The sequence below is a fragment of the Schistocerca nitens genome, chromosome 1, assembly GCF_023898315.1.
Source record: "Schistocerca nitens isolate TAMUIC-IGC-003100 chromosome 1, iqSchNite1.1, whole genome shotgun sequence".
Lineage (NCBI taxonomy): Eukaryota > Metazoa > Arthropoda > Insecta > Orthoptera > Acrididae > Schistocerca > Schistocerca nitens.
Genome location: NC_064614.1, coordinates 1176018966 through 1176044945, shown reverse-complemented (window position 1 = coordinate 1176044945; position 25980 = coordinate 1176018966). Strand labels below are relative to the sequence as shown.

General features: G+C 38.9%; 1 protein-coding gene across 4 annotated transcripts in view; it reads left to right on the top strand.

The window, feature by feature from the left end:
• LOC126200231 (ADP-ribosylation factor-binding protein GGA2) overlaps window positions 1-25980 on the top strand; it is a 136800-nt gene that overhangs the window by 34306 nt on the left and 76514 nt on the right. For all 4 annotated transcript variants that reach the window (XM_049936692.1, XM_049936693.1, XM_049936694.1 and 1 more), the window contains exons 3-6: window positions 4790-5023; window positions 5240-5440; window positions 11256-11655; window positions 11794-11955. In XM_049936692.1, coding sequence (XP_049792649.1) covers window positions 4790-5023; window positions 5240-5440; window positions 11256-11655; window positions 11794-11955 — 997 coding nt within the window. The remainder of the gene's footprint in view (window positions 1-4789; window positions 5024-5239; window positions 5441-11255; window positions 11656-11793; window positions 11956-25980) is intronic.

The following is a 25980-nucleotide window of genomic DNA, read 5'->3' as shown; positions in this document are numbered from 1 at the left end:
AGCTGGAGGTTGCAGAATTATGACCACATGTGCTGAGTATGTACCGAGTGAAGGCCACAACTACCAGCCATGGTCCCATGTCCTTCTTTTAGCATACAAAGGCTGGAAACTCAGTCTGTTGGAAGCCTAGGAAATCAATGAGCATCTAGCCCACAGTCCTTATTTAATCTTAAATGACTTCCCCTCTTCCAAACTTCTCGTAATCCTCTGTTTTCCATTACTTTCCACACTGGCTGTTCCTTGCTATTCCTCCATTTTCCGTCTGTAATCTTTCTTTTTATTTTATTGTGATTGCCTGTGTACTTCACGTATTGAGTTGTTACAATTGTTAATTCTTTCTTTTAATTGGTTTCTGTATTACTTTCCATGTGTAACACCTCTTGAAGTAGTCCTGTCAAGTACTAACTTTACTTTATTTATTTGGTTTGTTTATTTAATATAAAATGTTATATAGGCATGAGTTTAAAGTATAGTGTCTAGCCCGCATCTCGTGGTCGTGCGGTAGCGTTCTCGCTTCCCACGCCCGGGTTCCCGGGTTCGATTCCCGGCGGGGTCAGGGATTTTCTCTGCCTCGTGATGGCTGGGTGTTGTGTGATGTCCTTAGGTTAGTTAGGTTTAAGTAGTTCTAAGTTCTAGGGGACTGATGACCATAGATGTTAAGTCCCATAGTGCTCAGAGCCATTGTAGTGTCTATTTTTCCTGTTTACTCCCTTTATATTTGTAGTGTTGGCAGAAGAGCCAACACTGTTTTTCTAGAGGAGGCCGAAATGCACGCGTTTAATTACACGCTGTCTGGCGTGAGGTCTGGAACAGGAAAATATCTTGAGAATTGCAAATAAAGTACGTAGTTGATATAATACTTAACTTTAATCCACAATTGTAGAACATCTCTCGTTATGGTACATGCTTCATAATATTAATTATCAATTGAATACGGCGCCTTGCTATGTCGTAGCAAATGTAGCTGAAGGCTATGCTAACTATCGTCTCGGCAAATGAGAGCGTATTTGTCAGTGTAGCTTCGCTAGCAAAGTCGGCTATACAACTGGGGCGAGTGCCAGGACGTCTCTCTAGACCTGCCGTGTGGTGGCGCTCGGTCTGCAATTACTGACAGTGGCGACACGCAGGTCCGACGTATACTAACGGACCGCGGCCGATTTAAAGGCTACCACCTAGCAAGTGTGGTGTCTGGCAGTGACACCACAATATTATATTTATTTATTTTACAATGTTTTGCCTTTTAAACTGCATTATGACCGCACTGTGAAAAAAGAGATTTATTGTGTGTTTGTGCCTCAATCTATATGAGTAACATCTTTCCTAATGTCGTTTACAAACACAGTAACTTCTTGGGTGACAAAAGTCAGTTAAAGTGTGATGATGGCGTTATAAGCCGAAAACCAGTTAACTCAATAATTTAATACTGCAGAATATAGAACATTTAGCAATAGACATCACTTTCACCAGCTCAGCTATGAGAGTAAGATTAACAAAAATTTAAAAAACAGTAACTCTTCCGTACATGATGGTGTATTAAGCAGAGTACTGAAATCTTGTGCTGACTTGGTTGTGCGCCCTTGAGTTACTTTTGAAATCAGTTGATGAGCAAAGTTGTAGTTCCTGAATGATTGAACTATACAGTAGTAACACCTATTTATAGAAGTGAAGATAACAATGACCTCTATTTGTAGACCTATATTCCATCTTCCTAAGTTTTTTGAGAAGGTAGGTTATGGCAATATTGAACCACTTTTCTGGGAATAACGTTCTAGCCACTGCTTGGTTTGGCCTGCACAGAGAATTCTCTGCGGTCAAAGTAATATGCAATATCATGCACTAGTTTGTAGAACTAGGCAACTGTTAGCTTTTTCTGTGAACTTGACAAGGCCTTTGATTGTGTACGGAGTCCATATATATTACGTAAATTAATTTTATCAGGTGTACGTGCACGTTATGGAGCTGTGATGAGCTCTTGTACCAACAAGATGGAGCACCACCACACTACTACCTGTGAGCATTCCTGAATCATGACAGTCTGCAGGGACAATGGACTGGAGGAACGGGGCCCATTGAGTGATTCCCTGCCCCCCCCCCCCTCCCTCCACCTTGTTCCACAGATCTAACCGCTATGAACTTTTACTTGTGAGGGACTATAACATATCAAACCAGTTGACTTAAGCCACACACATTGGAGGACCTCTGCCAAGAGATTACAACAGCATGTAGCTGTGGTGGCCACTTGCCATTCCACTGTGTGTCTAGCTGTCAACAGTAGACGTTTTGAACATCTTACCTGACCAGCTGTTAACTGGAGACAGTACTTGATTTGCCAAAGATTTTGAAGGTCTTTTCAAATACTGTTACGTTTGCCGGTGATACAAGTATGTGGATAAAGTAACAAAATGCATTTGCATGGGCCTCAGCCAGGAGAAATATGCAGCTGGTTTACAGCTTGTTCATTGTAAACAGCTTAACTTTTTATCTTACAAAGCCTCATATTATGCCATTCTTAACAAATAAAAATGACTTTAAGGTATCAGAAATAGAGGTCAATGGGCACACAGTGAGTGGCACATTTTGTGTAAAATTCCTAGGTACTTTGGAAGATAACAAACTGAGTAGGCCCATTTCCACCTTCTTTCCATTTAAAAATTTACCTCATTGCATTGATCTGTGGATAAGATTGTTAGCATACTTTACATATTTGCAGTAGATGCTGTCCTATGGCATCACCTTCTGGAGCAAAGCAGTAAGTTCAAAAAGTATTTTTTCTACAGAAGTGTATAGTAAGAATATTATATAAATCTGATAATGAGCTGTCTTCAGAAGCCTCAGTTCTGTTCCACTTTCCAGTGCAGTTTTTCTATATTTGTATTACTGCTGGATAGTAAGAATGACAGTAGTATGAACTGTGGAATTCACAACCACAGTACTGAAAGAAAAAGTAATTTCCATGTGGACCATTCATCTCTGTCTAGTTTTCAAAAAAATCATATATTGTGGTGCAAAAGGCCTTAACAGGTTGCTACCAGACATCGGTCAGGTGATTGGAAACCTTCAGTATGCCATACTAAAGTAGCTATCTTATTATTCGCTACTGTAATTTGTCATAATATTGGGGCTCTGGGACGAAAATCCTGGCATTGTGCTTTGTATGATGAGATTTATAACCATTAAAAAAGCCCTTGCCCCACGAAATGAACTGGTATTGCCTAACACAGTGCTTCTGCAGCAATAGTATCTATATAAGTAATGGAAGAACTGTTTGTTAAAGTACTGATTTCATTTAATTGCTTATGTGCAATGTGTACTCGAGTTGGCTGTCATAACAATTATGAAACTCCATCACAGATTGCTAGCATACAAAACTCTTTTGTTCTAAACTGTCTGAAATAGATATCTTAATGCTCCATTAGCAACTTTAATTTGTATCACCAACATTCAGAAACTCTCTCTTTAATTTGCTGTAGGCCTACATGACAGTTAACAGAGTTCCTGTGCTCTGTTTCCTTCTCATCAAGCACTTTCAATTCTTAGCACTTTCAATTCGCACTTTCAATTTTTAGCACGTTCAGTTCTTTCTTCCCTTTTCGACCACTGATAATGTCCCTCTGTTATTTACTTCTGTTTCTGTCTTACTAAGGAACTTTATATGTTTTGTTTTCTATTTATTTATTTAAAAAAATGTTTTTTTTTGTTTTATTTAGCTTCCATTCCTACCTACAGTTTGATTTACATCTCATATACATTCTGGAGACCACTTGCATCTCATAACCTGGAATTCAGAGTGATAATCTGTTCTACATAATTTAAGGTATCACATTTGATCTTCTTTTCTCCTTTTCATACCGCATGTTCAGCTTTTAAAAAAGCTGCCTCTCACTTGTTCTGAAAGATTGAGGTTCATCTCCTTGACTATTGAATGCCAATCATATTGCCCTAGATGTTCCAAGTTCGCTCATTAAATGTTTAGAGAAAATCGTTAAAAAGAGGTTTTGTATGCAATGTATACATATGCAGATAGGTTGCAGCCACTCTAACATATCTGTCCACTGCAAATGTAAACAATTGAATATTTAGACCACCTGAGGGAAGAGGAGCGGAAGGGGGGACCAGTCTCACCTCCCTGTCACAGGGCTGGCAGCCTATGTCCGTGTTTTGTACTTCTGTGAAGGCTGAACTGACATATAACAGTCACAGGGATCACTGATCAGGTTTGGTATTGCGAAGGTCATATTCAAACCCCATCATGAACCAGGATTACTCTCTTCACTCATTTCACAGTAAAAGAAAACAATGAACATTACACAGCACAAACTAGATTGGAGTGCACGAAGCATTTGGCAACGGCTACAATACAGTTTTTTGCTGCTTTGGCAGTGTCATAAACATTGTAGTTCAGGTCCAGTCTTCACCAGTGTCCTATGCAACCATGATTCAAACCACTTCCTATTTAACCTGTCTCATTAAAGTGTCTGCATAATGATACATCACGTTGTTGCACATTTATTAAAACCTTAAATGAACTGCTTCCATTTCCAGGATACTTTTGTACTTTAGAGTAAACACTATTTTTAAGGCGCAGTGTTGGTTGATGCCAATGAAATATTGTTTTTGCAGCATCTGAAACATACATTTTTATTTTAAGAAGAATGAAATAAATGAAAACTGCACTGTAAATTAAAAAAAACACCTGTAGTCCTCTGTACATGTAGGGTTTTTTGTGCATGATAATAGTGGAAAAGACTTGTGTGCTGCAATACAATAAGAGTCTTTAAATGTGTTCCAGGTTGTAGATACGTGTATGAGGCATAGTGGACCAACATTTCAAGCGGAAGTTGGGAAGTTCAGGTTCCTGAATGAAATGATTAAATTAGTATCGCCAAAGTATCTTGGGGCTCACACATCTCCTGTAGTGAAGAAGAGAGTGCTGCAGCTAATGTATATGTGGACAAAAGAGTTTCCCCATGAGACAAAAATCCGTGAAGCTTATGAAATGCTGAAGAAACAAGGTGTGATAAAGGTAATCTTCCCAGTAATGTGTAAGTGAGCAAGTGATCATATAATACAACATAAACTTAAAATTTTCATGGGTTACAACAATTTTTAAATATACAGTACTGTGTGTATTTAAATGCATGTTATTTTTGTTAATCAGCTGTTCTGATACTCTTTGTGTCATTTCTTCGTAAATAAAAGTTAAGATGGATTATTCTGAAGAAAATCATTTAATTTTTAGGAAGATCCTCCTCTTCCTATTTACCAAACTGACAGTGCAGTAAGTCCAACACCAGCTCCAGCACCACCACCACCACCAAGAACAAAAAAGTCTATTTTTGATGATGATGAACAGTCACGGCTGTTGCAAAGGTTGCTGCAGAGCAAGAACCCTGATGATTTGCAGGCAGCTAACAGACTTATCAAAAACATGGTGAAAGAGGTAAATGATCTCATTTTTGGTTGTTATTAGTTAATTGTGGTTAGTCAATGAGTCACCTACTGATAATTGACATGTGGCACATGGTTGACTTTTCTGAGATATTCTGTGGAACTAAGTTTAGAGATGTCAGCCTTTTTTGGCATAACAGGAAACACCTATCAGCAGCTCACTCTTTGAGAATAATAATGAATAAAACTATTCAATTTATGATTAACATCTAAGTCCACCATGTATTGTGGGCTGGTAAATATTCAAACCAGTAAACCAGGAGGAAAAAAATCATACATGGTCAATACAAGGTACTTGCAGTGGTGTGTATATATATTTAATAGTGCCATTTAGTGCATTAACTCTTTTTCTAGTTTGAGTACACACTTGCAATCATTCACCCAGAATCCCAAACACCCAGCCCTTTGCTGTATTGACACTGTTGATGGACTGGGAAAGAGATGAAAAATGTGGTATGGCTTGAAAAAGGATGTGTGAGTAAAGGGTGAGGGCAGGCTTTTGGAAATAGGATGTAGGAGATGGAGACTGCTTGAGATTTATGCCAGGGAGATTGTTGGAATGAAGGGTATGGTCGAACAACAGTTTTCAGCTACACATTTTAGAGGAGCCGTTACTTTGGGGCAGGATGGAAATAGCACAGGCATTGAAATAGCTGTTGAAGTAATTGGTGTTGTCATGTTCACCATTGCTGTGCTGGAGTTTGCTACTAGACACATTTAAGTTGTGGTCGCTTATGGGAGGAGCCAGTGGATTAGCTGTCATACTCACATAGAACACTGCACATTTATTACAGTGCCGGCCGGTGTGGCCGTGCGGTTTAGGCGCTTCAGTCTGGAACCGCGTGACCGCTACGGTCGCAGGTTTGAATCCTGCCTCGGGCATGGATGTGTGTGATGTCCTTAGGTTAGTTAGGTTTAAGTAGTTCTAAGTTCTAGGGGACTGATGACCACAGATGTTAAGTCCCATAGTGCTCAGAGCCATCTCCATTTCATTTATTACAGTATAGAGTTATAATGTGGAGCTGTCATATGTGCCCCTGTCATTTGTAGCACATTAAATGGCCACGGCCCTCTGTTTTGTAGCATATTAAGTGTCTGTTACTGAGCTGCAATAGGAGATGGTGGATGGGTATTTGACAAATCTTGCAGCTAGGTCACCTACTGGGAATTGTGTGTGGAGCACAGTTGGCTTATGGATAGATGGAGAGTATAGCTAAGGTTGGTGTGTGACAGAAAACTGCTTAGAGGGGTGAGGGTAAGATTTTGCATAGAATATGCCTTGTCTCCAACACAGGGAGATACAGACAAAACACATTAAAGATATGTTTGAGATTTTCAAGGCGTGCCTGATAAGGCAAGTACTGGTTGTTGGCCAGGCAATGTGTTGAGACATTTGCTGGTGTCATGGTAAAAAATGGTGTAGGAAATTTCTGTAATAGCTGGGCAAATTATTTTTTCTCTCCCCCTTTTTTCTCCTTATGCTCCACCCATCAGTTTTGTGTTCATTGCCTTGTTACCAGAGTTCATAATCATTTTTGTGCTGCCAGTTGGTACTAAGGGCAGTGGCAACCAGTCCTGAATGTCAGTGACCTTGTCAGTGCGGAGTTGAACATGATAATGTGTGCTTAGACTAGAAATAAGCTGAAAGCTCAAATGCAGGTGTGATTTTCAGAACAATTACGTGTATTTTTGTGCCATCCAGCTATTATCTGCTGTTGAGTAAGTATTGTTCCTAATTTTAGTTTGCTGTTTCTGTCATGAAATTTCCATTCTTGTGTTGTTAAATACATTGTGGATTAGGCAGACATGTATACCAAAACATAATTCTATATGACTCCTACAAGTACATATCGAACATAAGTATATATTGTGGTTTACGGTAAGGCTATATTTTCGTTAATGGTAGTGGGATGCTTATACATGCATTGTCTTTGTACCTTCAATTCCGAGTTAGTGTTAGTGATTTATTCTTTTCTTGTGTTTGCTGGTAGAATTATTGATTTACTCTTTTCTCATTTTTCCTTTAAATTACACCTTCATTATTTCTTGCATATGGCATTACAGAACATACACATATATGTGGGGTGGGCACTCCGAGCAGGGTAGCGCCGTGGTTAGCACTTGGATTCGCATTCGGGAAGATAATGGTTCAAACTTGCATCCGGCCATCCTGATTTAGGTTTTCCACGATTTCCCTAAATCGCTTACGGCAAATGCTGGGACGGTTCCTTTGAAGGACACAGCTGCTTTCCTTCTGCATCCTTCCTTAATCTGAGCTTGTGCTCTGCCAGTAATGACCTTGTTGTAAATGGGGTGTTAAACACTAATCTCCTCTTTCTCCCCTTCCTCTTCCTTCTCCTCCTCCAGCATTTATAGTGCCATAACCGTGTTGCTCTTGAAACAAAGGGGAAAATTGGAAATGTTTACATACAAAATTTGCAGTATTCATAAGGGGGGGGATAAGAGAGTGACTGTTAAAATCCCTTTCTCAACATTTTTTTCAGGGTCACATTACTTAACTTTAAATGTGATTGTGTATTTTCTTCTACAGAAATAGGAAGGTCATAAAATTTTTAGTATAAAAGTCATACTACATTTGTTGTTTTGTAGTGATAGGTGATGTGATATTTGACAAATAAGACAGCAAATGGTTTTCATACATTTTGACTTTACTGGCATCAATTTACATAATATACATACAGTACTTTTACACTGCATAACCATAATTCATTTTCACATTACAAACAATTTCAGTTTCACAGATGCTCAAAGTTACGACCATTAACATCGATGCATTTCTGAAAACGTGCTTCAAAAGACATTTCTTTGTTGATTCCAGTGTGGACATTCCTTTTGATGTACATTTTCAGGTGTGGCTGGCATTTCGTGATAAACTTTGTCCTTAATGTATCCAGTGGCCTATGGGCAGGCTTCAGCATCCTATCCGTCGATCATGATAATCGCTGTTTAGTATTTCTTGAGCTGTAGCTGGGTAATGAGATGGACAACAGCTGGGTAATGAGATGGACAACCACGGTGTTGATACCGCATGGCACCCTGTTCCATAAGGGGCACAGCAATGCTGGAAGTTCTTTGTCCAAAAACTTTCTATATCTCCAGCCATTCAGTTTACCTTCAGTGAAGTATGGTCTATTGATATGTAATCCCAGAATTGTACATCAACCATTCATGCTCCACTACCTGTAATGCTCAGCTTCACATAACTATCTTGGATTTTCCTCTGACCAACAATGCATATTATGTTGGTTCACTTGACCAACATTGGCGAATGTTGCCTCATCAGAAAATAAAATGTTTGAAAATGTACTATGTTCACATTGTACTACAACCCTTTGGCAAAATTAAACATGCTTCTGGACTAATGTGATATGGATGGAATTTATTACACTTAAGTATTCGAAGAACACTCCTTTGAGAAATTCCCGAATCACATTTCAGTTGACGGGAACTTACGTGAGGATTAGTGGCAGTTGCAGCTAATACAGCGACTTCCAAATTTTTATCAGTTGCAGTTCTTTGTCGACTGTGTTTTTTTGGGTAACACCTCTCAGTTTGGTGAATAAGTTGGCAAGTCATTGAAACTTTCTTGCAGCTGATTGTCTCCTTTCAGGATATCATTCTCTGTATAAGTCTCAAGTTGCTCCAGCGTTCTTATGAGCTTCAGCATAATGTAAATCATATCGATTCTATCATTAATTGTGCCTCAAACATCCATGATTACGAAACAAGGTGGATCTCATTGAGAATAGTAGGTAATGTTCTTAAGAGGTTCACCTTGGCTCTGGATAAGCTTGTACCGATGCCGACAAACCTGTAAACAAATGAGTATCGTTATGGGAATACAAGTAAAAGAACAACAAACCTACTTACATTAAGAAAAAGAATTCCCTTCATTGTATAACAATAACAAAATAAAAATAGAGAGAGAGAATCAAAGTGCGTGAAAACCATTTGATCTCATATTTGTTCAATGTCACATCACCTATCACCCCTAGTTAAATGTACTAAAACTTTTATACTCAAAATTAAATACCTTTACCATTCCTGTAGAAGAAAATATACCATCCCATTAAAAAAAAAAAAAAAGTAATTTGCCCTGATAAAACTCTTAAAATGGCATTTTGAGGATGAGTTACAGTCACTCTCTTATGTTCCCTTATGCCTACTGCAAATTTTGTATGAAAACATTTTCGATTTTCCCCTTTGTTTTGTAGCAAAATGGAAAATGGCCATGACACTATTTAAATGCCTCACCCTGTATATATGCAATATAAGTTCATTGCACAAAAAACTGGTCTCCCCCCCACCCGTTAAAAGAGCATGCTGGTCACTTTGGAGTGCCAGTGTGGTCTGACATGTAGCAGTTTTGCCTCTCTTTAAATTATGAAAGCTTTGAGTGTGCTGATTGCCCAGAGGGGCATTATACCCACACTATGTGGAGGGTGTAACTCTACCTGGAGGTTGGGGATGTATAATGACTTGGACACACTCATTCATGTTACTGTGAATGTGAACTAGGCTATTTATTTCAGCATTCTCATAAATTGGGTGTTGCCCTTTCTTCTGCATCTTCATAATGAGTAAGCTGTGGGCACTTCCATATTATTAGATAACAGCCAACTTCACAGGGCTGGTGCGCATATGTTTCCATTTTGGCGAATGCTTGGCTTGACTGGCCTGCTGAATCAATCGATCTTCATCTGGATAAGGCATACCTGGGAAGACTTGAGGACTCCTTTCACCACCAAATTGTTGGTGTTATAAAGGGTAAAGGCGGTGTTGCATGGTATTTGAGTGATGTCCCCTAGGGTAATAATAAAATCTAACAGCCAGATCACAACACTTGGTATGCAAGTCTTTCAGGCCATCTTTCAAAGCATGCACGGGGCAGTTATCTGTAACATCACTTACAGTTTCTTTCTGCTCACCAGAGTCAAATGCAGCACTTTTCACAGGTATTCCCCTTCTTCAAGATGTAGCACCATACTCATGCTCTTGTTCAGACACGATTGAATCTTGACCTTTCATGATGGGGGACATCAAACCATGCAGCCTTATTTGTTGCGTTTTGATTTAAATGGGCATTCTGAAGTGGATGTTGGTTCCAGCTTTTGTCCCATTTCTCAGTGACATCGAAAACGTATGTGATCCGAAGATAAAAACTTCACGTGTATAGCTGGTGGATTCTGAAAAGTGAGTTCTTTTGGGACTTCGTATTTTTAAGAATTTGCCCCTTCAACATTTTTCTCCTGAGATCTGGAGGAACAGGGCACTACTGAATGGGAATTTATCTGCCAGTGCCAGTGATGGTCCTCATAGCCTCATTCAGACCTGCATCTATGGTATTTGTATGTAATTGCACAATGTGGTTGCTGGAATTAATTTGACTTACCTATCTTCATTGTGAATTAGTCCGGTTGAAATTGTGTTCCTTTATTAAAGGTTTCGATTTCCACAGAACGTTGTTAAGGACTTTCTTTTCTTCTATTTTGAACTAGATATTGCTGTCATTTTATCATTAGTGATACCAGTGATAACAAATTTTGAAATGTAGAACTATCATTGTTTTTATAGAACAGTGGAAAATAATGTTACAGGCACTGAAATAATCACTTTTGAGGGATGGATATGGCAACCGGAAGTGATATGCTACACTTCAAACTTAACAGTATTGTAACATTTTGTTCTGTTGAGGCTATACTAATCTTTCATAATTCTGTTGTTAACAGTTTAATGTTGTGGTTTTCAGAATGTGTATGGTAGTGTTAGTGTATTTATTGTTCCAGGATGAAAGAAGACTTGAAATGACCAACCGTTGTAATAATGAAATAGAGTCTGTACACAGCAGTGTTAGATTACTATCAGAAATGCTGGACTCTTACAAGCCTGGCGAGACTTCAGAAGAGGAACTTGAACTTATCAAGGAGTTGCATCAAAGCTGTAATAATCTACGAACAAACTTATTTCGCTTTGCAACAGAGATACACAACAATGAACATCTTCTCAACAAAGTACTTCAAGCAAGTGATGCTCTGGGTCATGTGTCGGACAAATACAATGCCATAATTGTTCAAGGTGAACTGCCTGAAACCAAAAGTACGTCTTTGCTGGATCTCAGCACACCAAGTGAAGAAAAGCTCCCACCAGTACCAACGGAACTTCTTGGCAAACAACTTGCTGATTTGGGTAACACTTTAATGTCTTGTAACTGCAAGTCTTAAGGTCCCAGTAAAGCACATCACAAATTAGAAATATGAATTGCCTTACCAAAAAGGATATATTTAATTGCTGAACCACAATTAATGTTATATTCTCTATTGTTAGGTATTGATGTAGAGCCACCAAAACAGTCTGCAAATACACCAAACGCATCAGTTACACAATCAAACATAGAAGTACTCGGAGATATATTTGGTGGTGCAGATATTGCACCTAAACCTCTTCCTGTTCTGCAGCCTGTCACACTCCAACAGCAGACGCATAAAAGTAAGTATTCATTTAGTACTATCTTTGTTTAAAATAATAGCAATGTGTGTAGTATTCTTTCCACATTGTTATTAAAAATGAACACCCAATAAAATTAAATGTGTTCCAAAATGTAAGAGACAAATCTATTGTTGCCAAATACTGGATTTATTATTCATGGCAGAGATAATTAAAACTTAGAGTTTTCTTGTAAGCCACACTGTGTTGATTGTTGATAAGTGGATTGTCATTGGTTTATGTAATAATGAAATTTATGAGAACTCGACTAGCCATCACCTATTTAGCAGAATTTATAGTTAATATTTTGGTTTAGAGATGTAGATCATGAAAGAAACAAAGCAATATATTTATTTGATTTGGAAGGATGAATGAAAAACGCTGGCTGTGTACTTCTCAAAGAGATGATCCTGACATTTGCGACATCAGCATTATTGGATGGGGATACAAACCACTATTCTTCCAAATGTGAGGCCTATGCACTGTGTTAGTTATTAAGTTGAAAGAAGAGATAGATATTGGAGGACACTGGGCATTATACACTGACGGAAAAAAATCACAACATCAAAAGTAATTAATTTAGAGTACTGAAATTTCAGAAACACATTTGTCTAGGCAACATATTTAAATGACTAACATTGCAAGATCATAGGTTAATGTAAATGCGAGATAAACCGGAACTGCCTGAATGTTGAATGCAGGCATGCAAACTTGCATGCATTGTGTTTTACAAGTGCTGACTCAGTTTGTGGGATGGTGTGCCTGTTGCATGTGTCGGTCAATACAGGGATCGTTAATCCTGCTTGTGGATGATGCTGGAGTTATCAGTGGGTGTTTATTATCATGGTGGAAAACACCCCTTGGAATTCTGTTAATAAATGGCAGCACAAGAAGTCGAATCCCCAGACTGATGTATAATTTTGTAGTCACAGTGAGTGGAAAAACCACAAGAGTGCTCTGTCATACAAAATCGCACTGCAGACCATTCCTTCACGCTGAGGCCCAGTGTGTGTAGCACGCAGACAGGTTGTTTGCAGGCCTTGAACTGGCCTCCTCCCAACCAACACATAGCCATCACTGGGACTGAGGCTGAAGCAGCTTTCATCAGAAAACACAACAGGCCCCCACCTCACCTCCAATGGGCTCTTACTTGCCACCAGTGAAGTTGCAGATGTCTGTGCTTTGGGGCCAATGGAAGGCGTGCCATAGTGTGTTTGGCTCGGAGTGGTCCTTGAAGTTACTGATTTGTAAAAGTACGTAGTGTCACTAACTGCTGCTCAGATTGCTGCTGCAAATGCAGTACGAAGCACCTGAACTACATTCTGAACACAATTGTCTTCCCTCTTGGTAGTGCCACATGGCTGTCTGGACCAGGCCTTCTTGTGACCGTACATTCTATTGACTCCCGCTGCCAGCAGTTGTATACACAGTCTACATTACTGTCAAGTCTTTCTGCAATACTGCAGAAAGAACACCCAGCTTTTTGTATCCCTATTATACACGACCTTGTTCAAACTCTGTGAGGTGTGGACAGTGGCATCTTTGTGGTGCTAAAAGCATTCTCGAGTAACATTAACTCACCATGTCCAAATCCCAAAAGTAACAAACGCTTATGACTGTTACAGTGTGTATTTAAAGCCAACCTGATTTGCGTCCTCTTAGTGGTGCTACTAGCATCACTTGTGAAATTTGAATAGACATCATATTTCAGATGTAAACAAGCCTATCAACTTTTGTTTATGTCCCACAACTCCTTCTTGATGTTGTCATTTTGACAGAAAGTCAGAGAATATCAGAATCGTGCAGAAGAGTGTATAAGCACCATCCAGAAGTAGAAAAAAGTAGTGTAATTTGAAACCTCATAGAAAAGTCACATGGACAGGCTGTAGGAGATATCTGTAGGAAGTAGAAGAGGAAAGTTAAATTAAAAGACAATGTAGTATTCAAATATTAAGGGGCCAAGCCTCTTAACAGCCGGGTTTGGACCAGGCGGTCCTGGGGTTCCAGAGCTATTGGGTGGTCAGCTCAGCTAATCCTCTGTTACTGTAATCTCAGGGCATGTTTTGGCAACCACTGTAGGATGTGACAGTCAAATGTGGTGTCTCTTAGAGAAAAGGAGTCTTGGATTATTCTGTACAGATCATGAGGATGGTACAAACATATATGTTTTTAATTAGGTGCTAGTGAGGTGAATGGCAATTGAGGCAAAATAGTTAAATAGTTACTGTAGGGGTGTGTGCATAAGCACTCCCCCCCCCCCCCAACACACACACACACACACACACACACACACACACACACACACACACAGAGAGAGAGAGAGAGAGAGAGAGAGAGAGAGAGAGAGAGAGAGAGAGAGAGAGAGAGGGGGGGGGGGGGATACTTACGCAGTGTTGCCAAAGAGCTGTATGTCTCTGTCTCACACCTTGCACTCCAGCCGTTGCTTACCCTGGTAACTGACAATGTTAGGGTGAGTGCTGCACTGGGCCACTGTTCCTCCTCCTCATTTTCCCGAGTATAATTTATACACTTGAAAAACTATGACTCACTTCTTTATGTAATTCTTGGTTTGTGTGCTTTATGCCACTCAAAATGAAAACCTTAGTGACTAAATAACATCAGCATAACTAAATTAACATTAAAATCAATCCTAACTGTTCTAAGTGCATGCCAAAGTGCATACTATGGGTTGAAGTGGCAGAATGATGTCATGTGGTACATTGCTTCTTGCCTCTATGCATCACCCCACTTACCATCATCTTATGTGAACACCATTATATTTGGCAACTTTTGGGCTAGCTGCCACGCCTCAGCTGTATGAGGCTTACCCAGGCAAGCAGGGTTCTACCTGGGCGTAAGCAAATGAATCATGCACATGTCCAGCAAACACTCACAATTCTTCATGTGCGCTTATCCTGAAGAAGGAAAAAATCAGGAATTGAAAATTATGAGGAGATTACTTTATGGATGGGTAAAAAAGCCTACAAAGCAAAAGCAATTGGCAGCATTCACAACATACATTCCAGAAAATCCTAAAAAATCCATCGCCAAGAGCAAAGCCTCAACCCACACTCGCATCAACATTGGACACAGGCACAGGTAGTTGCATCTGAGAGAGCAGAACTTCCTGTGAACCTTCAAATGCTCTGAAATCTGTACAAATAAAAATATTTGAATATTAAGAAGCTAAAAAGTCAGTGTTCTTGTCCATAAAAAACACCACTACCTCCAAATAAAAAGAGGCTGAGCAAAGCCAAAGAAAATCAATTTAAAACCACCAAATTACAATGCAGAGTCACTTTCCAATGTGAAGGCAGTGGTGGGTTATTAATGTCCCTATGGTGCATTCCAGCTCTTTATTTTATCATCTACTGCACATCTCCAACACAAAGAGGAGTAGGAAAAGAAAACTCTCAATGATTGATGGTTTCTGTGATTCGCTGGAATGGAAAAGAATGGAGAATGTAAATAAGATGAGTTCAAATTCCTAGTACAAAGGGAGCCTTTATGCAAGTGTTTGCAGAAGACAGGCTTGAAAACTATTGACATGCTACACAGTCAAAGAGCTTTGTGAAATCTGTTAAAATAGAGTCACACAGCAACTTTTAGAAAACATTCTGTAAAAGTAGCCTAGAACACTGTCAAAGACTTTATGAAATTTCTTTTATAAAAGATACTTGACAGAGTTATTCTTAACACATGCCACACTTCACCTGTCTCATGCACCACCAACTTACAGGTTGTAATTGTTATCATCCATGCATGGCGGAATATCTTCATATATGATGTGTGATGAAAATCTCATTCTGAAAAGTTGAGAACTGGAAATGCCTTGTCTGCTGCTAACAGTACTGCACCTTGATCAGATACTAATTTACCATATTTACCTAATTATAAGATGAGGCTTTGTCTCCAAATTCACCATTCGAAAAATACATGGTCATCTTATATTTGCAGATCAAGCTATTGCTGCCGAGGTTTAACATTTTTATGTTGTTTGTAGAGTATATAGTGGTCATCTTACATTTACAGATGAAGCTTTGTCATGTGCAGATTTATTTTGAAGAAATTGGAAGGACATCTGGGCAAATGATTTGCATGTTTGAACAGGCTCAAGATTTCCTGATTCGCTGAAGCACTTGAAACAGTATTGACATTGCTCGAACAATCCCGTGACATTTTACGCACGTGGTGCCAGTGCAAGGGGTACGCGAGAAACTATGAAATGGTTGCTAAACAGTTAACTGCTCTGCTTAAAATTTGACAATTTTGTGAGACGCAGGAGGAACTAGTGCTAAATTCAATTGTCTTACAAACTCTTGTTTTATTTGAACTGTTTTGCAATAAAAGTTCTCGTACAAGTTCAGATACTGTGTAGAAATATTAATGCTGCTTTTTAAATAAAGGTTACATTCAAAAGCAGAAATGCTCTTCAGTAAATATTACTTGATTCTGAATCCAGATCAATATTTTATTTGATTATAAGAGACTGTAATGACTTATTAAATGGGTTGCAAATGAAAAATTTGGTCACTGCTTGCGTATTAGAATACTGGTTCAAATGTTACCAGCTTTTAATCAGGTTTAGAACATGATGGCGACATTCAGATGAAACAAGAAGAAAAATCGATCTAGATTGAAATAAATTATTTTAAACTGATTGTAGTTGTTTTCATGAGAATAAATTACATCGTCAAGACCTGTCTTGTAGATGATCCCAACAGATTGCAGGGAGCGTGAAAGTTTGAGAACATGACTTACCGTGATTGGGATCTTTTACTTATGTATTAGTTACTGTTGTAACATATTACTTGCTCCCCAGAAGATATTGCAGTCCATGTTTCACAGTTGCTCAAGAACAGCACCAATGGAAGGGTTGTAGGGGGAAAAGTGATAACAGCTTGTTTGAGAACATGAGTGTGTGGAGGAGAGTAGTGAGTGGGCAGCAATTACACTATGTTGCCAACCATGGGTATCTAGGAACATACTGTGGAATTTTAGAAACATCTTCCATGTTTAAACTGCAGTTGTCTGATTCCATATGAGGTCGGAATTTAATTGACTATAGGGACCAATGGTATACTTAAGTGTTTTGTGCTGCAATGTTGTTGGTGCTCACCGTGACTTACGATGGGAACGAAAGGGGGTGTGACAGCTGCTGGTTCTATGCAGCCAATGAGAGAGCAGCAGGCAAATGATAATTTTGAAAGCAAGAAACATTGCAACATTCTCGTGTAAGTATCAAATTAAAATCTGATATTTATTTGGAAGGAAACAGCTGTGTTCTCGGGTCCCATGGTAAGCAGAACCTCAGAAATCACAACATGTTTGGAAAAAACAGCCAGATATTAGTGACAACAAGGTATAAATTTCACAGCTGTACTATTAGGATGATGATTAAAAAAATGATACCACAGATGATAGGGTTATTAAGTGATAAATGTAGAAAAGGATCAGCCTGAAAATTAATGTAAACCATTTCCTTTCATTTATTTTATTTCCTTTTATATTATCAGAATGTAGACAATCAATAACTGTCATAAATTTGGAATAGGTATAAAGTTAACTTTTTAGGGAGACACTTTGTTAGTAAAACAGTGAAATTTTGATTAATCAGAATATGTTAAAAATAAATTTTTCTCAAGAAGCCCCATGAAAAGAAGGGTGTTGTCTTATAGTCAGGTAAATATGTTATATGTATAGCATTTTGTATCAGCCTTATAAAGGATCAAAAGAAACCCTTCTTGGTATTTTCAACCGCATATGGTCATAGGAGCTATACACGGATTTGCAAAGCGAATCCATTATCAAATACTCCTCCAAAAACTGGAAAATGGTAGGACCATCATGAGAAATGACCATAGTGGTGCTCTTGCAAGTTAAGTTGAAAAGATGCATCTCGTTTGGATGTTGCATAGGAAGAAACTTGTTACCCACCTCCAGTGTGGATTCAGGAAGTATCATTGTGCCCTACATAATTTGACTTCACTGGAGGCAGCTCTACAGGAATCCCTCCAATGCAGAAAGTACCTATAGGGGTACCCTCTGATACTGGAAAAGTACAAGGTTGTCTTTCTGTTATTGTTATACACACTGTCAAGGAATTTTATACAAGAGAAAGATGTCCCTTAAGGCATTTTTTTAAGTGCCACACTCTTTGCCATTGTTATAAACAATGTAACTGACCCTGTGAACAGTCCAGTGAGTTCTTATTTGTTTATTGACTGTTTTATGATATACTTTTCCTCCCACTGTCTTTCATCCACAAATCATCAGTTATGTTATATCCATCACAGTTTCGGTGAAAGAAAACTGTGTTTTAATGACACCATTTTCAGTTTCAACAAGTATACTTGTTGTTTCAAGAAGGAAATGGTAACTGGTTTGAAGTAACTCACGATAATTTCTGTATGTGATTACTGATGGCAGAATGCTCATGTGGTTAGAACTAAATAATACCTCAGTTTAATTGGGAAATGGGTGGTTCTCACTAAGCCCATGTCCATGTCCCCCATTATGATGGTGTGCTATATGACGTTTTACTATTGAGACTGAAATGTGTGTAATGCTGACTGGAAGCATGACATTGTGTAGTTCTTTGGTGGTTTATAAATGGTGTCAGCTATGTACTGTGGGCTCATAGGTGTAGCTCCATGAATATGGATTCTGCTTACATTTCATCTCTGACATTCAACATTTTTACAACTTTAATTTTGATGTGAGATCTGACATATGCACTACCACTGCTACCATGCTTGTTTAGCTTGTCAGCTCGGAGCTCATTGTATCTTGAGAGACTCACAGACTTTAGGACATATGTTGCTTCAACTCTGTTTCAGACAAGAGGAAAGTGTAAAAGTTTAGTTCTTCATTGTGTGAAACCAGGTGCTGGACATTGTAATGGATGACTTAACAAGTTTGAAGTGTACCTGTGTGTTTATGTCTAGTGTTACTGTAGATATAGAGTTGCAAGGGTATGGAAAGTGAAAAACATATTATACTGTCAAAGAGCTTTGATAGATCTTTTACCAAGCGAGGTGGCGCAGTGGTTAGCACACTGGACTTACATTTGGGAGGATGACGGTTCAAACCTGCATCCGACCATCCAGATTTAAGTTGTCCGTGATTTCACTAAATTGCCAGAATAGTTTCTTTGGAAAGTCATGACCGATTTCCTCCCACACCCTTCCCCTGCCCAAGCTTGTGCTCTGTCACTAATTACCGCATTGTCAATGGGACGTTAAACACAAATCTTGTATAATAATTAGTATCATAGCTCAACTTTTGGGGGAAGGATGTAAAAGATACACTATCAAAGATTTTATAAGAGGTCTTTTGTAAATGATACTTGGAAGAGCTCTTTTATTGTACAGTTTTAAACATGGCTGTTACTCAGCAACCACATACAAGTTTCAACATAGGATATTACAGCCAGCCGGTTGCAAAATCAATGTTTGGTACATTGACCTAGGTTTCGACATCTACTAAGAGTGTCTTCGTCAGAATGAAATTTTGATAAACCTTATAAAAAAAATATATGGAAAATTTAGTATGACAAAAAACACATTAACCAAGATGTCAATTGTCATGAGGTACAAAGGTTACTTATGTAAAATTACGTTGTGAAAACGGAGTGGTCCAATTTTAGAGCAGCTGTGCTCAAGCTAAAAATAAAGTAAAATGTTCCAGCCTTTGCCATGTGTGCCTCACTAGGAACATCATCAGACTTACCAGCCCAGCGGCGTACAGTGCCACCACGAAAACAATATGAATTGCGCCGCCCATTGCACACGGACAGTGACATGTGCCCATTTGAAATATTGTAACAGAAATAATGGGGGAAAAAAACAACAGTTAATTTTAAAAACAAATGTAAAGGAAGATAGCTTAATGTATTATTGAAAATATACAGTAGTCAAGCAGATGAAGTAAAAATAAGGGCCATTTATTAGGCTTTACAGAAATTACTATTACATAAAGGACAGAATAATATAGATTTTTTTTTTGCAAACAGGTGTACAATCCAGAAAAAATTTTCATGTAGGTAACTTCAGTACCACATGTCTATGAGCGTCAAAAGAAATGGCATTTTGGAACCAGAGTCAGGAAAATGCAGTAAAAATAAAGGATTCAGAATTCAATGAGCAGTGGATTGAAACCATTGAAAAATTTGTGTTACGTAGTTGTAATTGTTCATTGAGGATGAGGCCATTGTTCTTAGAAATATGCTTGAAAATCTCCAGCTCTTTGAGTACATCGAGCCTGTGACCTTTCTTTTCTCTATGTAAAATGGAAATTTCTTCGATGCTTTTCAGTTTGTGCCCGAAAATAACCAGATGATCAGCAAAAGTGGAAGTGCCTCTTTTTCCCAATAAATGTTCCTTGTACCTGGCATTAAAGGGCCTTCCAGTTTGTCCTATGCAACAAACGGGACATGTATCACAAGTGATTTTATATACTCCCGAACTGTTTATAGGAACAGCTGTGTACGGGAGGTTATGAATGAGATTTTTCATGGGAAAGGTAACTTTGAATCCATATTTTTTATCAGAAGACGATGAATTTTATACTAAATAGGGCCTAAAAATGGAATCGAGGAAACATTATGGTACTTGTGACTCCTAGAATCATCACTACTGCCTAAAGTGGTCACTTTAGCATCAGTTTTAACTTTGAAAATCTTGTCAACTAACATTGGATCATAGCCGTTATTAACTGCAATAATTTTTATGATATTCATCTCTTCATGAAACTTGTCGGGTGACAAAGGTACAGAAACGGCATGATGAATGGCTGAATGGAAAAATGCTTTCTCATAAGAATGAGAATGCACTGAACTAGCGGGCACAATTTTATCTGTGTTAGTGGCTTTTCGAAAAATAGCGAAAGTAAGTCTGTCGTTGTCAGTAGCAATACTAAGGTCCAAGTAATTAAGCTGACAGTCATCATTTTCTAATTTACAAGGGAAGCTGATTTTTTCATGAAGACTATTAAAAATTTCAAATAAATGCTGAAATCCTCCTCAGGAACCACTGTATATATCAAAATGTCGTCTACGCGTCGAGCATAAGACAGAATCCCCAGATCAGCACTGAAAAATTATTGAAGAATTTCTCTTCTAGCAAATTAATGAAAAGGTATTTCTGATGAGCAAATCACTGACGTAATTTGTTTGCTATTAATGGTAGTGAAATGTAACTACTTTGTTTCCAATGGCAAATTTACCACCAGCATGACGGCCAGGCAATGGGTGACCCACTTGCAGGCATCTTGGCTGATATTTTCATTAATACGCTAGAAAAAAATTCAATAGTTTTTCAGCTGCTGATATGGCCATTTTGTCATATGCTTGGTACGTAGATGATGTTTTGATCATATATTGTGGTTCCCGGGGAGGAATTCAGCATTTGCTTGAAATTTTTAATAGTCTTCATGAAAGAAATCAGCTTCATTTGTGAATTAGAAAGTAACAGTCGTCAGTTTAATAACTTGACCTTGGTATTGCTACTGACAGTAACAGACTTTCTTTGGTATTTTTCGAAAAACCATAATACAGATCAAGTTGTTCCTGCTAGTTCAGTGCATCCTCATTCCCACATGAAAACATTTTTCTGTTCAGCCATTCATCGTGCAGTTTACCTTTGTCACCTGACAAGCTTCATGACGAGGTGAATGTAATAAAATTATAGCAGTTAGAAACAGCTATGATCCAATTTTAGTTGAAAAGGTCTTCAAAGTTAAAACTGACACTAAGGTGACCACTTTAGGCATCAGTGCTGATTCTGACAGTCAAAAGTAGCTTTAGGCCCTGTTTCATACAAAATTTGTTTTCTTCTAATTAAAAAATATGGATTCAATCTCAAATCCACAGTTTCTCCTATAAACAGTTCAGGAGTTTATAAAATCACTTGTGATATGTGTCCTGTTTGTTATATAGGACAATCTGGAAGGTCTTTTTTTAGTGTTGGGTACGAGGAACATTTAATGAACAGTTACCACTATGTAACAAAAATTTTTTCAATTGTTTCAATCCACTGCTCATAGAATTTTGATTCCTTTATTTTTACTGTATTTTCCTGCCTCTGGTTCCGAAATGTCATTTCCTTTGAAGCTCATAGATATGTGTTACTAAAGTTACCTTCATGCAGATATTTCCTGGATTGTACATCTATTTGCAAGAAAAAAAAAACACCTGTATTATTCTGACCTTTATGTTGTTGTTGTGGTCTTCAGTCCTGAGACTGGTTTGATGCAGCTCTCCATGCTACTCTATCCTGTGCAAGCTTCTTCATCTCCCAGTTCCTACTGCAACCTACATCCTTCTGAATCTGCTTAGTGTATTCATCTCTTGGTCTCCCTCTACGATTTTTACCCTCCACGCTGCCCTCCAATGCTAAATTTGTGATCCCTTGATGCCTCAAAACATGTCCTACCAACCGATCCCTTCTTCTAGTCAAGTTATGCCACAAACTTCTCTTCTCCCCAATCCTATTCAATACCACATCATTAGTTACGTGATCTACCCACCTTATCTTCAGCATTCTTCTGTAGCACCACATTTCGAAAGCTTCTATTCTCTTCTTGTCCAAACTGGTTATCGTCCATGTTTCACTTCCATACATGGCTACACTCCATACAAATACTTTCAGAAACGACTTCCTGACACTTAAATCTATACTTGATGTTAACAAATTTCTCTTCTTCAGAAACGATTTCCTTGCCATTGCCAGTCTACATTTTATATCCTCTCTACTTCGACCATCATCAGTTATTTTACTCCCTAAATAGCAAAACTCCTATACTACTTTAAGTGTCTCATTTCCTAATCTAATCCCCTCAGCATCACTCGATTTAATTTGACTACACTCCATTATCCTCGTTTTGCTTTTGTTGATGTTCATCTTATATCCTCCTTTCAAGACACTGTCCATTCCGTTCAACTGCTCTTCCAAGTCCTTTGCTGTCTCTGACAGAATTACAATGTCATCGGCGAACCTCAAAGTTTTTACTTCTTCTCCATGAATTTTAATACCTACTCCGAATTTTTCTTTTGTTTCCTTTACTGCTTGCGCAATATACAGATTGAATAACATCGGGGATAGGCTACAACCCTGTCTCACTCCTTTCCCAACCACTGCTTCCCTTTCATGCCCCTCGACTCTTATAACTGCCATCTGGTTTAATCATACAGTAACGCTGCATGTCCTCGGGAAATATTACGGCTGTAGTTTCCCCTTGCTTTCAGCCGTTCGCAGTACCAGCACAGCAAGGCCGTTTTGGTTAATGTTACAAGGCCAGATCAGTCAATCATCCAGACTGTTGCCCCTGCAACTACTGAAAAGGCTGCTGCCCCTCTTCAGGAACCACATGTTTGTCTGGCCTCTCAACAGATACCCCTCCGTTGTGGTTGCACCTACGGTAATAGTAATTTCTGTAAAATCTAATAGATGGCTCTTATTTATACTTAATCTGATTGACTACTGTGTATTTTCAATAATACATTAAGCTCTCTTTCTTTATATTATCACAGAAGAAGTTGAGTAGCACCGTGGTGTAGTGGTTATGATACTAAACTGTTACATGGAGGATCGTGAGTTCAAAACTCACCTGGACTGTACAATTTTAATTTCTATATTCGGTTCGAGTAAATTCTAGAATTATCCACAAATTTCAAGAACCATTGTTCTGGAATGTTCCATAGCTGTATGTATACTGTATGTGTTCTGGACGGAGGCAGTTTGCTCCATGCTCTTGTATGTGCAAGTGCAGAATAAACCTTCATTAAGTGAAGTTAGTGTCCATCATTCATCTAAGTACACCTCCTCCTTCGTGACATTATTCTGGTGGAGGCACTGAGTATTGGAACTTGTGGTAGCGCACATTATCGATGACACAGTGCCTCCCATCAGGCCACGACAGAGCTGCCATTTATGTGACGAGAAACCTGAGTTTGAGCCATATAGGCAATTATAGATAGTGGTCGCTCAAAGATTATGCTAGACAAGATGAGATACTGTGGACAGGAATATGCGCATCCAAGTGTGTGGAAACTGTGTGTGCTGGATGTAGTGATCATTCCTGCAGTCATTGCTAGAAAGGGAACTGTCATGTGTCATGCCATGCATCAACCCATGGATCTTGTAGTAGAATGTAAGAGAAGCATACCACTGAAAAATAACTTGTTCATCCCAGCCTCTGTCATCTTGTTTAAGAACGGATTCGGTGAATTGTGAATAGTAAACTGTCGCCGAGAACCGCAGATCCTTCCAAGACGCATGTGCGTAGCAAACGCTGAGCCGTTAATTGAAGAACAGCTGAGCATCATAGAAACCTCCCATGCAGAGTCCGTGGGCGAAATTAGCGCTTCCACTACAAGACAAGATCTTCTTGCTCAACTGTCACCAGATCTCACTAAGGAACAATAGAAGAAGCTACTTGCCATTCTTCAAGAGTTCTCTGAATGCTTCAGTCCACAGCTGAAGAGAAAATTAGACAAATTGACGGTGAAGCACCGGGTTAGCACTGGAGACCATCAACCAATAAGCCAGAAAGCATACCGTGTGTCAGCAATGGAACGTTGAATAATTTGTGACGCGGTAGAGAAAATGATGAAGAATGACATCATTCAGCCTTCGCAGAGCCCATGGTCGTCACCAGTGGTTCTTGTCAGGAAGAAGGATGGCAGTTGGCGCTTTTGTGTTGATTACAAGAAGTTTAATAAGATAACTAAAAAGGATGTTTACCCTCTTCCACGAACTGACAATACACTAGATTGTCTGAAGGGGGCCAAGGTCTTCTCAACCATGACCATGTACTCAGGATGCTGTCAAATTGAAGTAGATGAGGCTGATCGTGAGAAAACTGCATTCATCACCCCTGAGGGCCCGTATGAGTTTGAGGTTATGCCGTTTGGTTTGTGTAATGCACCAACAACTTTTGAACGGATGATGGATAGTCTTCTAAGGCTCCTGAAGTGGACGATGTGTCTTTGTTATTTATATGACAGTACAGTGCTCTCAGAGACATTAGATGAACATATAAAAAGACTGAGGGCCATTCTTAAGTGTCTCCAACAAGACAGACTGAAACTTAATCCAAGAAAGTCTCTCTTTAGAGCAAAAGAACTCAAAATACTTGGACACCTTGTGTCAAACAAAGGTGTGCGGCCAGACCCAGAAAAGGTGAGATCTTTACGGAATTTCCTATTCCTAAAAGTATTAGAGATGTGAGAAGCTTCCTCGGATAATGTTCTTATTACCGTTGTTTTATCAAAGACTTTTGTATCAAAGCCAGGCCACTCAAAGAGTTGTTAAAAGCTGATGCTAAATTTATCTGGGGTGGTACTCAACAAGATTCTTTCGATGTGCTGCAAAAAACTCTGACGACTGACCCTCTGCTTGGTCTGTGTGATGAGAGAGCACCTACAGAACTACGCACAGATGCCAGCGGGTATGGGATCACTGTCTCTCAAGAAACCTTGTGCAAGACCGTCAAGACTTTGATGAAGATAGTGACTGTCTCGCTGCACTCCAGGATCTCTCTGCTGAGGAGGAGGAGGATGCCAAAATATCTCAAATTATGCTTGCCTTGAATCAGTCAGAGGATGTGAAAGGACAATTTAAGGTAGTTAATGGATTACTTTGCAAGAAAAACTTTTATCCGTTTGGAAAGAGGTGGCTACCAGTGATTCCTAAACACATACTCTTAGATGTTCTACAGAAATTCCATGACACACCTGAGGCTAGACATTTAGGATTTATTAAGACATACAATAGAATCTGCAACAATTTTTTCTGGCCAGGTTTGTGTAGTAGTGTCCGTCATTATGTGTCGCATTGTCAAGAGTGCCAGAGGAGAAAGATAGTTCCTCAGAAGCCACATGGGCGACTCATACCAATTCCAGCAGCCAAAATGCCTTTCCAGCGAGTTTGGATTGACCTCGTTGGACGATTTCCAACATCTGCTAGTGGGAGTAGATGGATTATTGTTTGCACTTATTATCTGACATGCTATGCCATTACAAAAGCC